The sequence below is a fragment of the Cebus imitator genome, unplaced genomic scaffold (assembly GCF_001604975.1).
Source record: "Cebus imitator isolate Cc_AM_T3 unplaced genomic scaffold, Cebus_imitator-1.0 Scaffold40, whole genome shotgun sequence".
NCBI lineage: Eukaryota > Metazoa > Chordata > Mammalia > Primates > Cebidae > Cebus > Cebus imitator.
Window position 1 is genome coordinate 1,657,044 of NW_016107355.1, and position 19,029 is coordinate 1,676,072.

General features: G+C 37.6%; 1 protein-coding gene across 2 annotated transcripts in view; it reads right to left on the reverse strand.

Annotated features, from left to right (window-relative positions):
• Nucleotides 1-19,029, reverse strand: part of TMA16 (translation machinery associated 16 homolog) — a 40,131-nt gene that overhangs the window by 20,221 nt on the left and 881 nt on the right. For both annotated transcript variants that reach the window (XM_037737584.1, XM_017525978.2), the window contains exon 2: nt 1,199-1,311. In XM_037737584.1, coding sequence (XP_037593512.1) covers nt 1,199-1,311 — 113 coding nt within the window. The remainder of the gene's footprint in view (nt 1-1,198; nt 1,312-19,029) is intronic.

The following is a 19,029-nucleotide window of genomic DNA, read 5'->3' on the forward strand; positions in this document are numbered from 1 at the left end:
AAAAAAAAAAAAAAAAAAAAAAAAAAAAAAAAAAAATAAGTTCTACAGATGTATGTCATGTCCACAAGTTTGCAAAATACTGATATATATGGCAGCAGAAAGTACAAATCATAGTAGTAATAAATCATGTTAAAAAAGCAAAAATTATAAAAGTGATACACAAATAGCTGAAATTTGAAAACTGTTCTAAAGCAAAACTATCAGCATAGGAAATCTTTATGTTAAAAAAAAACAAAAACAAAAAAAGCCAACCCCAGAAAAGAAAGAAAATTTGACTCTGCTATCACAAGACTTGATTATTTTCTTCTAGCCAAACTACAGTGAAACAGCTAACCTTTACTAAATAAGGCTTAAGCAAAAAAATATCAACATTTAAAAATATACTGGTTTCCATCATCTAGTATGCAAATGTATGTAGCATTCATTAAAATGGCAAAACTATTCTAAAATAGTCAAAATGATGATTTTTATTTGATCTTCATTTTAAGGGATCTTTGAAACAGCCTTCTTTCACCTTCTTCTCAGTCTCACTTGTGGAATGGTCCTGTTTCCCAACCTCTAAATGGTAGAGGGCTACCAGACTCAGTCCTTGGCTCTCTTCTCTTCCCCATCAACAGTTACTCCGTAGGTGAACTGATCTTATCCAGTCTCACAGCTTGGAATCCTATATGAATGCTGATTGCTCCCAAATTGATGTCAACACCCCTAACCTAACCTCTGAACACCAGACCCAACAAATCTAACTATCCATTCCATATCTCCTCTTATATGTCTCATGGGCACTTTAACCTATATGCCATATATATCATATATATACACATATATGTATGTATATATGATATATATATCAGCATAGTTCGCTGCCTCACATTTTTCAACCCTATTCAAATATAACTTCATCAGAGAGGGCTTCTATGACTATCCCATGTAAAACAGAACATCTCCCTCACTCCCCATCCCATAACCTTTTTACATTTTTCATTGCACTTATAATCAACTGCTACTTAAATTACTAACCTGTTTTAGGTAAGCTCTAAAAGATTAGAGTCCTTTTTCAGTTTTACTCTCTGCATACAGAACACACTCAACAAATATTTATGAAAGGGAGAGAATACTGTGAAAGAATAGATGTTTGAAAGATAAATGTATAAAGGGGCTTTTTACCAACGAGTAACACACATGATAGAAAGATACTTACTTTTCCTTTTTTTCTTGTTTGTGAGCCTCTCTCGTAATTTGAGCTGCTTTTCTACTATATGGATGGATGACTTTTTTTTCCCGTCCTGCACTTTTTCCCTTTGGTGCTTTAGGCTAAAATGTATGAAAACATATGACACACAGTCAGATATGTGAGTGCCTTCAGTCACAAAAATCTTTGCAAATAAATTTTCAAAAACAGTAATATAACAAATACAGTTAGCCAAAAACACTACTACAAAAATTAGGAGACAAGCCAGACTTATTAAGTAATTCTAACAATCTGTTGCCATAGTAATGACAGAAATAATATATTCAGAGGTGCTCCGCAATGACAAAAGAAAGGCAGGCACAGAAGGAGTCAATAAGCTCGGCTCTTACACATGTTCTATCTTCCAAGAAGATACAGGGAATACAGATAGTGAGAGACTCACAGCCAGAAGTTTGTTACAGTTAAGAAAACTAAGGGGATAGAGGTTATTAGTAGGAGTTTGATTGTAGATGCTTCACATGGAACAAGTAGGCAATGAATCCGGCAAAATCAAAGTTGGGTTTATGGCCTGTACAAATTAGTAATACAGAAAATAATAGAAGCTATCTCAAAATTAGTATATCCAAAAGGGAAAACATATTACTTTCCCACTGAAGCCTTATGCCAATTAACCAGATCACAATTCATTCAGTCCTCCAAATTATACATCTCAGTTTTGCTTTTTTTTTTTTCATTCCTACACAATCCAGTGTCTTACCTCACCTATAATGATTTAGCAATCAGATTTGGCTTTGTGTAATAAGAAACCAAAATATGGCATAACCCAGATTAAGTTTGGTTCTTTCCTGTTAAACTAGGAGCTGAAGGTTCTGCTCTACAAAGCCCCTAGGGATCCAGGATCCTTCCATCTTGTCTACCATCCGCAGGCTGTACCTGCTGTCTAGTCCAAGACAGCCTAATACCAGGTCTATACTCAAGCCAGTACAAAGTAGGAAACGAAAAATCTGAAGGCACACGTCCCTTTTTTAAGAGCATGACCTGGGAAGTTGCAGATCCTTTTGCTCACATCCCATTGACCCAAATTTATTTACAGTGTTACATAAGGGAGAGTAGTAAACATAGTACTATTCTGTGAGACAAAGGATCCTTTCATATAGACAAAAAGAAAGAATACATTAGGGGACAGCTGGCAGTCCCCAACATATCTATTCCAGAAAAAGGCCAAGTGGCTCTACAATCTTCTTCAAAACTATTGTCAATCGCTTAATTCAGTCCTCATAAGCATTCATAATCAGGATGGTCTTTAGGTTCTCCCTGCCAGTCCTTTTTTCAGCAAAGCTACAGAACTTGTCTTCACAAAACGCTAATATAGTAAAGTCCTTCTCCCCTGCTTAAAGCACTCCACCAGTTCACAATTAGGTCCCAAGTCTTTAGCACAGAAAACAATCTAGCCCCAACCTGCTTCTCCACCATTATTTCCCATGCTCCTCCATAAAAGATTCTTCACCCCATTCCTACTGAGCTTCTCACCATTCCAGAACATACCAAGCTGTTTCATAACTTCTTGAGACTGTATTTGTTATTACCTCTGTCTGAAAATTACCTTCCTATATATGCCCTTTGATAAAACTTTCCTTTGTAAAACTTTCTAGGCAGAACTATTTAAAATAACTGCAAATTCCTCATTCACAAATATACTCATTCTTTCAATATTCACTGAGTGCTCTGCTCAATTTTTGATAAACCTGATAAGATATATCCACATCTGAATCTTAGAGTATCACTGGAAGTTGGTTACGGGTATAGGAAAATAAGGAGAACCATCATATAAAAACGTATATGTACTCTTTTATGTATCTCTCTGCTCACATGGCAGGTGCAGAGGAGAAAGGGAGGTGTAAAGAGGAATTTTTGAGATTAAAGTACCTAGCAAACATGAATCAAGTATAAACTTTCAGAACATTTGGCAGGCTGCCTCTAAGATGGACCCAATAAGCCCCACCTCCTGATACTCATGCCCTTATGAAATCCCCCTTCCTTTGAATGTGGGCTGGACCCAATGACTCACTTTTAATGAACATTTAGCAAAAGCAATGAAATGTCAATTCTGAGATTAGGTTATCAAAGCACTCTGGCTTCCATCTTGCTCCCTCTCACAGAAACCAGCTGTCATGTGGTGAGCTGCCATATGGAAGGGCCACGTGACAAATAACTGAGGGAGGTCTCCAGACAACAGCTAGTGAAGAACTGAGGCCTGCAGTCAACAAAGAGCCGAATCCTACCAAGAACAAGCTTACCAAATCCTACCAAGAGCAAGCTTAGAGGTAGATCCTCGACCAAGCACGGTGGCTTATGCCTGTAATTTCAGTGCTTTGGGAGGCCGAGGCAGGTGGATCACCTGAGGACTGGAGTTCAAGACCAGCCTGGCCAACATAGCCATGCCACTCCAGCCTGGGAAACAGGGTTAAACTTTGTCTCAAAACAAAAACAACAAAAAGAAGTTGACCCTTCCCAGCTATGCCTTGAAACCACACCCCCAAGTGATATGGTCAATGCAAGCTTGTGAGAAACCTTGAGGGAGAGGAGCCTAGAAAGCCATGCCTGATTCCTGACCCAAAGAAAGGGTGAGATAATAAATACTGGTTTAAGCCATCAAATTTTAGGATAACCTGTTACACAGGAATAAATAACGAATGCAGGACCAAAAAAATGAAAGCAAAGATGCATCCTGTGAAAACATATCTGATCCCACATATCATTCTTTTTAAATGCTTAAAAATATAAAATAAAAAATAAAAATAAAAAATCCTGAAGAAAAAATATAGACTCTCTGAAGCTGCTAGTGAAAGTACATAGTCATGAAGTTCCAGCAATACGTTTGAAACTACAAAAAATTTCCTTTAAAGAGTCAAAACCTTTCAGACCTGCTGCCAAGATGGCCAAATAGGAACAGCTCCAGAGCACAGTGAACTGAGAGCGAGGCAGAAGGTGAGTGATCTCCGCATTTCCAACCGAGGTACCAGGTTCATCTCAATGGGACTGGCTGGACAGTGGGTGTAGCCCAAGGAGGACAAACCCAAGCAGGGTGGGGCACTGCCTCACCTGGGAAGTGCAATGGACCAGAGGACCCCCACACACACACAACCAAGGCCATTGGGAATTTTTCCAGCCACTCTTGACACTTGGTTCAGATACTGTACCTATCCTACAATCTTTACAGCCCACAGATCAGGAGATTCCCGCCAGGCCGACAAGCTCCATGGGTTTCCAGCACAAATCTGGGCGGCTGTATGAACGAGTGCCGCCGGTTTCTAGCACAGATGTCAGGGGGCCGTTTCAGCAGGCACTGTGGGTTTCCAGCACAACTCTGGGCAGCTGTTTTAGCTGGTGCCTGGAACGCATGCCAGACACAGCCGCCCATTCCCCTGAAGGAAAAAAGGGGGCTGAAGGCAGGGAACTAAGTGATCTGGCTTGACAGGTCCCACTCCCACAAAAAGCAGCAAACTGAAACTCACTGGCTAGGGAGTTTCCCAGCCAGCGCAGCAGTTTGAGCTCAACCCCTGACAGCCGAGCTAGGCTGGGGGAAGGGCATCTGCCATTACTGAGGCAGTGCACCATTACCAAGGCAGTCCTAACCTTACCTATGTAAACCAAATCACAAGGAAATTTACACAGCAGCTGGGCGGTGCCCACAGCAGCCCAGCAATGTCTCTGCAGGCAGACTGTGACTAGACTTCCTCCTTGCTGGGCAGGGCATCTCTGAAAAAAGGCAGCAGCCCCTCCGGGACTTATAAATAAAGCTCCACCTTCCCAGGACAGAGCACCTGGACAAAGGGGTGAGTTCCGCTGCAGCAGACTAAAATGTCCCTGACAAGCAGCTCTGAAGGGAGCAATGGAGCTCCCAGCACCGCACTTGAGCTCTGATAGTGGACAGACTGCCTCCTCAAGTGACTCCCTGACCCCCATATATACAAAGAGACACCTCATTCAGGAGAGCTCTGGCTGACATCTGGTGGGACAAAGCTACCAGAGGAAGGAACAGGCAGCAATCCTTACTGTTCTGCAGCCCCCGCAGGTGATTCCCAGGCAAGCATCATCTGGAGTGGACCTCCAGAGTCCTGCAGCAGAGGGGCCTGACTACTATAAGTAAGACTAAAAAACAGAAAGAAATAGCTTCAACATCAACAGAAAGGATATCCACTCAGAGACCCCCATCCAAAAGTCACCAACTTCAAAGACCACAGGTAGAAAAATCCATGAATATGGGAAGAAAGCAGGGCAAAAAAGATGAAATCACCAAAAAGCAGAATGCCTCTCCTCCTCTAAGTGATCACAACTGCTAACCAGTAAGGGACAAAACTAGATGGAGAATGAGTTTGAAAAACTGACAGAAGCAGGCTTCAGAAGGTGGGTAATAACAAACTCCTGTGAGCTAAAGGAACATGTTCTAACCCAATGCAAAGAAACTAAGAACCTTGAAAAAAGGTTAGACAAAATGCTAACTAGAATAACCAGCTTAGAGAAGAATATAAATGACTTAATGGAGCTGAAAAACATAGCACAAGAAATTCGCAAAGCATATACAAGCTTCAATAGCCTAATCAATCAAACAGAAGAAAGGATATCACAGACTGAAGATCAACTCAATGAAATAAAATGAGAAGGCAAGATTAGAGAAAAAGGAATGAAAAGAAATGAACAAAGCCTTCAAGAAATATGGGATTATGTGAAAAGACCTAATCTACATTTGACAGGTGTACGTGAATGTAAGGGAGAGAATGAATCTAAGCTGGAAAACACTCTTCAGGATACCATCCAAGAGAGCTTCCCAACCTAGCAAGGCAGGCCAACATTCAAATACAGGAAATAAAGAGAACACCACAAAGATATTCCTCAAGAAGAGCAACCCCAAGGCACATAATTGTCAGATTCACCAGGGTTCAAATGAAGGAAAAAATGCTAAGGGCAGGCAGAGAGAAGGGTCGGGCTACCCACAAAGGGAAGCCCATCAGACTCACAGCAGATCTCTCGGCAAAAACTCTAAGGAAGAAGAGAGTGGGGGCCAATATTCAACATTCTTAAAGAAGAGAACTTTCAACCCAGAATTTCATATCCAGCCAAACTAAGCTTCATAAGTGAAGGAGAAATAAAATCCTTTATGGACAAGCAATTGCTAAGAGACTTCATCATCACCAGGCCTGCCTTACAAAAGCTCCTGGAAGAAACACTAAACATGGAAAGGAGCAACCAGTATTCGCCACTGCAAAAACATACCAAATGGTAAAGACCATCAACACAATGAAGAAACTGCGTCAACTAACAGGCAAAAAAACCCAGCTAGTATCAAAATGAAAGGATCAAATCCACACATAACAATAATAACCTTAAATGTAAATGGGTTAAATACCCCAATCAAAAGACACAGACAGGCAAACTGGATAAAAAGTCAAGGCTCATCAGTGTGCTGTATTCAGGAGACCCATCTCATGTACAAAGACACACATAGACTCAAAATACAGGGATGGAGGAAGTTTACCAAGCAAATGGAGAGCAAAAGCAAGCAGGGGTTGCAATCCTAGTCTCTGATAAAACAGACTTTAAACCAACAAAAACCAAAAGACACAAACAAGGGCATTACATAATGGCAAAGGGACCAATGCAACAAGAAGAGCTAACTATCCTAAGTATATATGCACCAAATACAGGAGCACCCAGATACATAAAGCAAGTTCTTAACAACCTACAAAGAGACTTAGACTCCCACACAATAGCAGTGGGAGACTTTAACACTCCACAGTCAATACTGGACAGATCAATAAGACAGAAAGTTAACAAGGATATCCAGGATTTGAACTCAGAACTGGACCAAGTGGACCTAATAGACATCTAAAGAACTCTCCAGCACAAATCACAGCACCACATCGCGCTTACTCTAAAATTGACCACATAATTGGAAGTAAATCACTCCTTGGCAAATGCGAAAGAATGGAAACCATAACAACCAGTCTCTCAGACCACAGTGCAATCAAATTTGAACTTAGGATTAAGAAATTCGCTCAGAAGTGCACAACTGCATGGAAACTGAATAACCTACTCCTGAATGACTACTGGATAAACAATGAAATGAAGGCAGAAATAAAGATGTTTTTCAAAACCAATAAGAACGAAGACACAACGTACCAGAATCTCTAGGAAACATTATAAGCAGTGTCTAGAGGGAAATTTATAGCACTAAATGCCCATATGAGAAGCAAGGAAAGATCTAAAATCAACACCCTATGGTCAAAATTGAAAAATCTAGAGGAACAAGATCAAACAAATTCAAAAGCTAGCAAAAGACAAGAAATAACTAAGACCAAACCAAAACTGAAATAGAGGCATAAAAAACCCTTCAAAAAAAATCAATAAATCCAAGAGCTGGTTTTTTGAAAAGATCAACAAAATAGACCACTAGCCAGACTAATAAAAAAGAAAAGAGAGAAGAATCAAATAGATGCAACAAAAAATGATAAAGGGGGATATCACCACCAATTCCACAGAAATACAAACTACCATCAGAGATTACTACGAACAAATCTATGCACATATACCAGTAAACCTAGAGGAAATAAATTAATTCCTGGACACTTATATCCTCCCAAGACTAAATCAGGAAGACACTGAATCCCTGAATAGACCAATAACAAGGTCTGAAGTTGCGGCAGCAATTAATAGCCTACCAATCAAAAATAATCCAGGTCCAGACCGGTTCACAGCTGAATTCTACCAGACATAAATCTTTGTACCATTCCTTCTGAAACTATTACAAACCATGCAAAAAGAGGGAATCCTCCCTAACTCATTTTATGAGACCAACATCATCCTGATACCAAAACCTGGCAGAGACACAACTGAAAAAGAAAACTTTAGGCCAACATCTGTGATGAACAACGACGTAAAAATCTTCAATAAAATACTGGCAAACTGAATGCAAGAGAACATCAAAAAGCTCACATCATGTTCCAGTAGGCTTCATCCTGGGGATGCAAGGCTGGTTCAACATAGAGAAATCTATAACCGTAATACATCACATAAACAGAACCAAAGACAAAAACCACATGATTATCTCAATAGATGCAGAGAAGGCCTTCAACAAAATCAACAGCCCTTTATGCTAAAAACTCTCAATAAACTAGGTATCGATGGAACATATCTCAAAATAATAAAAGCTATCTACAACAAACCCACAGCTAATATCATACTGAATGGGCAAGAACTAGAAGCATCCCCTTTGAAAACTGACACTAGACAAGGGTGCCCTCTCTCACCATTCCTATTCAACATAGTATTGGAAGTTGTAGCCAGCGCAATCAGGCAAGAAAAAGAAATAAAGGGTATTCAATTAGGAAAAGAGGAAGTCAAATTGTCTCTATTTTCAGATGACATGATTGTATATTTAGAAGGCCCCATCGTCTCAGCCCAAAATCTCCTTAACATGATAAGCAACTTCAGCAAAGTTTCAGGAAACAAACTCAATGTGCAAAAATCACAAGCATTACTATACACCAATAACAGACTAACAGAGAGCCAAATCATGAGCAAACTCCCATTCACAATTGCTACAAAGATAATAAAATACCTAGGAATACAACTAACAAAAAACATGAAGAACCTCTCCTAGAAGAACTACAAACAACTGCTCAAGGAAATAAGGGTGAACACAAACAGATGGAAAAACATTCCATGCTCATGGTTAGGAAGAATCAATATCAGAAAAATGGCCATACTGCCCAAAGTAATTTATAGATTCAATGCTATCCCCATCAAGCTACCACTGACCTTCTACACAGAACTGGAAAAAACCACCTTAAACTTCATATGGAATCAAAAAAGATCCTGCATAGCCAAGACAATCCTAAGCAAAAAGAACAAAGCTGGAGGCATCACACTACCTAACATCAAACTATACTACAAGGCTACAGTTATCAAAACAGCATGGTACTGGTACCAAAACAGATATATATACCAATGATCTAGAATAGAGGCCTCAGAAGTAATGCCATACATCTACAACCATCTGACTTTTGACAAGCCTGACAAAAACAAGCAATGGGGAAAGGATTTTCTGTTTAATAAATGGTATTGGGAAAACTGGCTAGCCATGTGCAGAAAGCTGAAACTGGATCCCATCCTTACATCTTATACAAAAATTAACTCCAGATGGATTAAAAATTTAAGTATAAGACCTAACACCAATAAAAACCCTAGAAGAAAACCTAGGCAATACCATTCGGGACACAGGCATAAGCAAAGACTTCATAACTAAAACACCAAAAGTAACGGCAACAAAAGCCAAAATAGCCAATGGGATCCAATTAAACTTAAGAGCATCTGCACAGCAAAAGAAACAATCATTGGAGTGAACCAGCAACCAACAAAATGGGAAAAATTTTTTGCAATCTACCCATCTGACAAAGGGCTAATATCCAGAATCCACAAAGAACTAAAACAACTTTACAAGAAAAAAACAACCCCATCAAAAAGTGGGCTAAGAATATGAACAGACACTTTTCAAAAGAAGACATTTATGCAGCCAACAAACATACAAAAATACGCTCATCATCCCTGGTCATTAGAGAAATGCAAATCAAAACCACACTGAGATGCCATGTCACGCCAGTTAGAATGGCGATCATCAAAAAGACTGAGACGACAGATGCTGGAGAGGATGTGGAGAAATAGGAATGCTTTTATACTCTTGGTGGGAGTGTAAATTAGTTCAACCATTGTGGAAGACAGTGTGGCCATTCCTCAAGGATCTGGAAATAAAAATACCATTTAACCCAGTAATCCCATTACTGGGTATATACCCAAAGGATTATAAATCATTCTATTATAAAGACACAGGCACACATATGTTCATCAAGGCACTGTGTACAATTGCAAAGACTTGGAACCAATTCAAACACCCATCAATGACAGACTGGATAAAGAAAATGTGGCACATATCTACCATGGAATACTATGCAGCCATAAAAATGGATGAGCTCATGTCTTTTGCAGGGACATGGATGAACCTGGAAACCACCATTCTCAGCAAACTGAAAGAAGAACAGAGAACCAAACACTGCATGTTCTCACTCATAAGTGCGTATTGAACAATGGAGAACACATGGACACAGGGAGAGGAACATCACACACTGGGGTCTGTTGAGGGGTGGGGAGCTAAGGAAGGGATAGCAGGAGTTGGGGGAATGGGGAGGGATAGCATTAGGAGAAAAACCTATTGTATGTGACGGGGGAATGGAGGCAGCAGACCACCATGGCTTGTGTACATCTATGTAACAATCCTGCAAGATCTGCACATGCACCCCAGAACTTAAAATACAATAAAAATAAAAAAAACTAAAAAGACTCAAAAACTTTCTTTAGGGAAAAAAATTTGATACACTTTGAATATAAAAACATCCTCTTAGCTTTAGACAATGTTGGCTAAAAAACCTTCGAGACACTGTACAAAGAAAGTACACAAAAATGAACTTATTTTTTGACTCAACTGTAAATTATGATTCCTTATAATAATTTATTCATAAAAAAAGTTGCCTCAAGGCAGAATATGACTATATAATGAGACACAGAAATATGTACAATAAAATTTACTGTATTTCAAAACACTTTCATATTTTTGAATACATTAAAATTTAGAAGAAAACCTTTCAACAAGGAAAAACTAAGGTAAAACTCTGTCATAAAATAACAGACTGTTTTAAATACCTATGTCTATGAAAAGGCTCTGGCAGCACAGAAATTGTTCAGTGAGAAAACCTGCATTAAAAGTATCTCTTCCCTATAATCTTCAGTGACTACTTCAAAAAATTCAGTCTGAAAGTCTATTCTGTGGATTTATAACTAGACGTAGCAAAAATCACATAAAAAGTTTATTCACAACAGTATAACAGAGTTATTTTAGGAGTTTTAGGGGCAATATGCATTAAATATTCCTCTTAAGTAATAAGAAGGAACTTTGCCTAAAAGACCATCAAGCTGAGCCACAGTGTAGGCTCAATAGAGACAGAAATGCCATTTAGAGTACTCAGTGAAATGAGAGACTTAGGGGGTGATTATTTCACCAAACACATTTGAGGTATACAAAGTGTACATAAATACATTTTTTTAAGTGTAAGACCAAAACCATAGCTACAACTGAGAAAGCTTAGAGTGTAATACCATAAACACCATATACCCTTCAACATAAAAATACAGACATGCCTTACTTAACGGGGATACTTTCTAGGAAATGAGTCAGTAGGTGATTTTCTTGTTACACATATATGAAGTGTACTTACACAAACCCATATGGTATAGCCTGCTTCACACATAGGCTATATGGCCTAGCCTATTGCTCCTAGGCTATAAACCTGTCCAGCATATTATTTTACTGAATACTGTAGGTGACTGTAACACAATGGCAAATATCTGTGTATCTAAACGTGTCTAAACCAAAAAAAGGTAAAATAAAAATATGGTATTATAATCTTATGGGGTGGCCATCATATATGTGGCCTACTGATGACCAAAATGTCATTATGACATGAATGACTGTAAATTACAGTAAATGATGTACCAATTTAACACCAGTAACATGATGGACATGGAATGGAGGAAGCTAATCTACCCATTTTTTTGCAATGAATCTTCACTGCAAATATAGTAGCAAAATACACTAGTGAACCCTAGTGCATTTTCCTTCTTTAACAGATAACTATGATGCAATGACAGGTGTCAATGACAAACAATTAATTAGAGCTTCCAAGAAGAATTTAATGGTTCCATATACAGGCCTTTCTAAATCCCACCCAATTTTCAAAGACCACTTAAAGGTTAAGTTCAGCTCTCCTTGAAGGGATCCAAGAAAAACCATTTCATATCTCAGTACCCTTTCCTTCTTGGTGGCATTTACCACTTAGCACCTAAAAATGTACTACACTGCCCAGCATTAATTGTACACTTGTGTGTGACTTCCTCAATAGCAGCTTATTTGAGACTGCAAATATGTCCCGAGATTGCAAATCACAGTTTGAGAGAATAGGTCATGAATAGTGCTTTCCTTAACATTAAAAGAATACCTTAATAATTAGCTAATGCAGACTTTAATTTTATCTTCATTTTGGATTCTAACATCTAGCTCAGCTTATGTTATTCCAAACTTACCTACTCACATCTAGTCAGAACAAACTACTTCTCCCACATTTTCTACTGCCACTCTTTATATCTCAACCTCACATTAATATTTGTTTTTTTTTTTTTTTTAAATTACTGACCACACACTATAGATATCATGTATTAGGATAAGCACTGAGGCTTCCAGATCAAAAACTGACATGAACTTGCTTCATGGAGTTTAAAATGTAGTTTTCTCAGGAATAATTAACTTAGTAAGTGCGGGCTAGAAAATGGCTTGAAAGCACATGGTCCTTTGCTTCGGCAAGTCAGGAAAGGCCTCCCTGAGAAAGTAACTTGAGATCTAAAAATCACAAAATTTACTAAACATTTCTTAATTTCCAAGCTACAATATAAACCCACCACCTAATTAATATGGAAGTTAATGTTTAAATCAAAAAAAATTAAATCAAAATATCCTCCTTGCTCCCAGAACAAAAAAGAGAATATGAAATAATACTTTTCAGTACTGATTTTGATCCAACATCAACAAACATGTGCCTCACTGTGTATCTCTGGATACAGATAATCAAATACTATTCGGAACAAAACAAGGAACATGTAAAATCAACAAGCTGAAAAATGATTGCCTTGTATACTGTTTTTTTTAATGATAAAATGGTGAGAATTAGCGAATCTAAATAGAAAATGAAAAGAGAAGCATTAAAAAAAGACACATAAACAGACGGTTTTAATTCTCTTTTAACTTCAGTCAGAATGGCCCAACCAAAGTTTGAAAGAAGAGTTTAAAGAGAAGAGGTCACACATTATAATTATTTTTACTCCTGTAAAAGTAGACAATTAAATGTTAAGAAACAGGAAGTAGTGTGGTTTAAACTCGTTTCACATGCAACCCCATTTAGGTTTACCTGGAATAATCACATATGAAATTAATATGTCATTAAGTGAGACTTCTATCAAAGAACAGAATATCACATTTGGGGTCATAATGAAACAAAGATATAATTATCAAGGAAGAACTAGAAAGACTAGAAGGACTAGTTCTTTCAAGGGATATTTAAAGGTAAGTGTAGTCTCCCAAGGATGTTCAGGTGGGAGGCAATAAAAAATAAAGGTGATCTGCCTGACCAATTTTAGTGATAAAATTCTATGATAAAAATAAAAATGTTTACCTTATTTAAAATTTCCTTCTGACTAAAGAACATTTTGAAACAAAAGCACTTTGAAAACTTTTGCCAGGTCACACACAAAAGAGATCAGTGTTTCTAACTTAAATGCAACAGTACTTGCCTTTTATCTTTTCTATAACATGGTAAAGGGATACAGCCACTGGAATTCTAGCACATATTCATATTTATCCTTCCTATTTCCGGGTCTATCGTAAGAAGTGAAAAACAAACAAACAAATAAGATTCTAGCTCAAATCAGTCTGACAGGCTTACCGTATTTCTAACTAAATTAATTGCTCCTAGGAGAAACAGATTTTCTTGTTGGCCTGTCCCTAAAAAAAAAAAAAAGCAGGCTAATAGACTTCAGACACACTCAGAAGAACAGTAACTCTGTGGCAGTCCCTGTCAGAGGCACTCTTTTTCACTGACAAAGTTAGTGAAAGAAGGTACTATCTTGTTTGAGTCAATTCACCAACCACCATGACCACCCCAGCACACATACAGCTTTCAAAAACCTTCATCAAGTAATAAATAATGGGGCTGGGCACAGTGGCTCACACCTGTAATCCCAGAACTTTGGGAGGCCGAGTCAAGTGGATCGCTTGAGGTGAAGAGTTCAAGACCAGCCTGGCCAACATGGTGAAACCTTGTCTCTATTAAAAATACAAAAATTAGCCAAGTATGGTGGCGCACGCCTGTAATACTACCTACGCAAGAGGCTGAGGCAGGACAATCGCTTGAACCTGGGAGGCAGAGGTTGCAGTGAGCTGAGACAGCACCACTGAACTCTAGCCTGGGCGACAGCGAGACTGGGACTCAAAAGAAAAAAAAAAAAAAAGAAAGAAAAAAAGAATGGGTAAATAAACTATACATTTCTTAAGTATTTAAATTGGGATATTTCATTTATATGCATTTATAAGTCAGTTTTGGGATCTCCAAATGTACTTCTGAATTAGATTTAGTAGTGATTTAGAAAATAGTCACTACTTAGCAAACCTAGGTTTCAAGTGGTGAGCATAAAGCAGGTCTCTCTCTCTCTTTCTCTCTCTCTCTCTCACACACACACACAAAGAAAATTTCATAAACTGTATACATATTATGTAACAAAATAAGACAAAAAATAGCATTTGGTAATAGTTCATCCTTTAGGTCACAAAAGTTTAGCTAAGCTATGTATTCAAGTTTTAGATTAGCATTAACTATTTCAAACACTCGAAAAATGTAAATAAATACAGTCGGCCCTCCAAGTTTAACATCTGGGTATTCAACCGAAAACAGAAAATATTCAGAAAAATATATTAAAAATAACAACAATAAAACAATACAAATTAAAAAACCAATATAACTATTATCTATACAGCATTTACACTGTAATAGGTATGCTTAAGTATGGCTTAAAGTATACAGGAGAATATTCACAGGCTACATGCAAAAACTACACCATTTTATTTTAGGGAACTGAGCATCCATGGATTTAGGTATTCGAGTGGATCCTGGAGCTAAGACCTCTCGATACCAAGAGACAACTATAAAAAGCATAGGAACCTTTAAAAATTTTAGTATATCATTTTGTACTTTAAATTCCTCATAGATCACATTTAAACATAAAAAATGAAACCCCACTGATCTTAGAAAAAAAGATTTCCTTATTTTTTTTGTAGATGAGCCTCAGAGAAAGGTCTTTCTAAACATTACATAAAACTCAGAAGATTTCAAATAACAAATCTAACTACATAAAAACTTAAACGTCTGAATTGCAAAACATAAACCAAGCTAAAAACAAACTACAAAAAAACTTGCAACACAAACAAAAGAGCTAATTTCCTTAATAAGTTATTTTAAGATTAATATAAAAAAAGTCAGCAAGCTAAAACAAAAACAGGAAAAATAAAACATACAAGTCACAGAAAGAGCAAAAACACGTGTTGTTTAGAAGCTGTAAAAACTTTAAAAATGAAAACGTCAATGAAATAGTTACTAATGTGTAAGACTAACAAAGGTAAAAAATTATTAACATTGCATTAGTGAGGGTGGGGGTGTATTAGGAATCTCATTATGCAAAGGGGTGCAGTCTTCTGGAAGGCAATTTAATGGTGCCCATCAGGGCTAATCACAGTGGCTCATGCCCATCATATCAACACTTCTCAAAGGCAAAGTGGATGGATCTTTTGAAGCCAGAAGTTCAAGACCAGCCTGGACAACATAGTAAGACCCCCGTCTCTACAAAAAAATCCAAAAAAGTAGCCAGGCAAGGCAGTGTACACCTGTAATTCTGGCTACTGGGGAGACTGAGGCAGGAGGATGGCTTGAGCCCAAGAGCTTGAGGCTGCAGTGAGCTAGCTCTGACTGTGCCACTACATACCAGGCTGGATGACACAGTGAAACGCATCCCTAAAATATTTTTTTTAGTAAAATAAAAATAAAGATAGTACCCATCAAGATAAAAATTAATAGAATTTCTTGGTTAAAAGATTTTTGACCAAGAAATTCTACTTTAATTCATTTATTCTATAGACATATTTATACAGGTATCAAAAGGGGGGATAAATAATCAATGCAGCAGAATTACAATGTCTGTGGTGGTAAACGAATGTAAACAATTTAAAGGTCCATTAAGGATCAGGTTAAATAAATTACAGAAACAAACAATGGGATATTTGCTGTTTAAAAAGCAAGACATAGATCTATACGTACTTGCCTGGATCTATAAGATCAAGTAAGACAAAAATGTATGGGGCAAAGGTGTCTAGTATTACAGTTATGTAAAAAGAGAGGTTAGGGAATTTACATATATGCTGGTACATACATATATATGAATCAATAGCTAAGAAATTCTAAACAGTGGCTGTTTCTCAAGTGAACCAGGGCATTAGGCCTTTCTCCAAAGTTGGAGAAAGTCTTTTGGTGGCAGGCAAAATAATGCTCTGCCCTCCCCCCACCAAAAGAGATCCATGCCCTGATTGCCCCAGGACCTGGGAATATATTACCATTTATAACAAAAAGGACTTTGCAGATGTGATTAAGACCTTGAGATAGGGAAAATCATCCACATGAGCCCAATATAATCCTAAAGGTCCATGTAAAAGGAAGGCAGGAGGATCACTGTCAGAGACAATCTAACCTTCTCTGGAGGAAAATTTAAAGATGCTATGCTTCTGGATTTGAAGAGGGAAGAATCCAAAGAATGTAGATGACCTCTAGAAACCGAAAAAATTCATTAGAGCCCGTTGAAGACCGACAGCCCTGACAACACCTTCATTTTATCTCAGTAAAGACTCATTTTTGGACTTCTGAACTCCAGTGATTTCAGAAAATGAATGTGTTGCTTTAAGCCATTAAATGTATCACTTTATTATAGCAGTTAATACGAAACTAATACAATCTTTATGAGCAACCATTTTTTATTGTTTTAAAAGATGTACATGCAATATTGTCTGAAAAAGGTTGATATACTAGGGAGGCTTCTATTAATGTTTTTCTTTAGTTTTAGTAACTTTCAGGAGCAAGTTTTCACTAGCAAATAATCTCTATGAGATTTACTAAGCTGATTTGTTGTTGTAGCTCACATTTATAGATTTGGCTCAAAAACACACAATCCCTACCGTTAAGGTAGTCAGTAACAGTTAATGCCCACAGTAATGTGCAAAGATAAATGCAGGGAGGATGATGCACTTTTCAATGGTTTGTAGTCTAGCTGGAGGAAAACAAGCACATACAAGCTCTATTGACATGTTTATATAAAAAGGCACCATGGGTGCCTAGTAGTATAGCATGAACCATACTTAAAAATACTAAAAACCTGGCTGGGCACAGTGGCTCATGCCTGTAATCCCAGCACTTTGGGAGGCCAGTCAGGAGTTCCAGACCAGCCTGGCCAACATGGTGAAACCTGTCTCTACTAAACACACAAAAATTAGCTGGGTGTGGTGGCATTAAGTCTGTAATCCCGGCTACTTGGGAGGCTGAGGCAGGAGAATCACTTGAACCCGGGAGGCAGAGATTGCCGTAAGCCAAGATAACACCACTGCACTCCAGCCTGGGTGACAAGAGCAAAACTCTGTCTCAAAAAAAATAAAAATAAATAAATAAATACTAAAAACCTTTTTAATACACCATAAAAAAAGTGTTGAGTGGGATGGATTAATTTGAAAAGATTCTTTATGTATAATAAACTAAATTTTTATATAAAAAAGACATGAACTTGCTGAGCTCCAGCAAAGATTTACAATAAGAGAACATAAATGAGCAAAGTAACAAAGGTAGACAACTATAAGCTGTACTGTTACTATTTATTTACATAACTAAAGTTAATTACATTAACATTTACTAAGTGCCAGGCACTACACTAAGCACATTACATTTAATTTCCACAATTCTATGAAGTAGGTACTATTGTTATCCCAGTTAGACAGATGCGAGGTTAAGTAATTTTGCCAAGATGGCAAACTGAGGGAAAGACAGGTGCCCAACTCTGTCCTCCGGGACCATATTCTGAGCTGCACTGAAGAAGGATGCAGCAGAACCACTGATGAGATTGAATCAAAAAAATGACAGAGGCAGAAATGAGCCAATGAAAACAGATTTAAATGCCATTCTTTTGACTTCTATGCCAAAGCAACATACTTATACTATACAAACTGATATCTGATAGTCAAGGACAACTACAGTCAAGTTACCAATCTATCTCCCCAATCACTCAAACACAATTAGATGTAATTGCTTTAATATTCCACTCTGAAAAGGAAAAAAAAAATACCCTATAAAAAGCTGGAAATCCCACCAGCAAAGTGACAAGCAAACACTGAATTTACATAAATGTGTACAATATAAAGCACAAAATACGCCTCAGCGGTGGATCTAAATAAATTAATAAATGAAGCACAAAACCTCGCCAAAACCAACAAAAGACCTAGATTGTAAAACAAAAATGATTGGCATACAATGAAAAGAGAAAAAACGAAAAGAAACAAAGAGGCCACATTGTGGCCACAGTATCATAACTTGTGACCAGATTATAAACTTCTAAAATTTTGTTTCTATTAAAAACCAATTGAAAATATGAATATTTATACGGCATGTTTCTATTCAAGAATTATCCTCAAGAACACAATTAAGTAGAAAAGGCACGAAGAAACAACATACTGTTTCAGAATACAAATATAACTATGAAGAAAAATAGTGAAATTATAAATACAAAACTTAGATAACGTTTGCTTCTTAAGGTTTCCTGTAAGTTGTATGTTTAAAGGTAACACAGGGCCTTCAAAGCTATGTTTTATTTCTTAAAACTACAGAATATGTAAAGCAGAGTTCCTGAAACTACTAATCTTTACACTTGAAATGTGTTCTAGAAACACTTTTTTGTATCAACTCAATTTTTAATAAAAACAACAAAACTGCTTCGGTGCCCTGGGTGTAATGGGGCGTAAAGACAGGATTTAGGGCAGGAATGGATCACTAAAGGGAGGTGAATGGATGCCGAGGAAGAGGCTTAGACTAAGCCCATAAGAG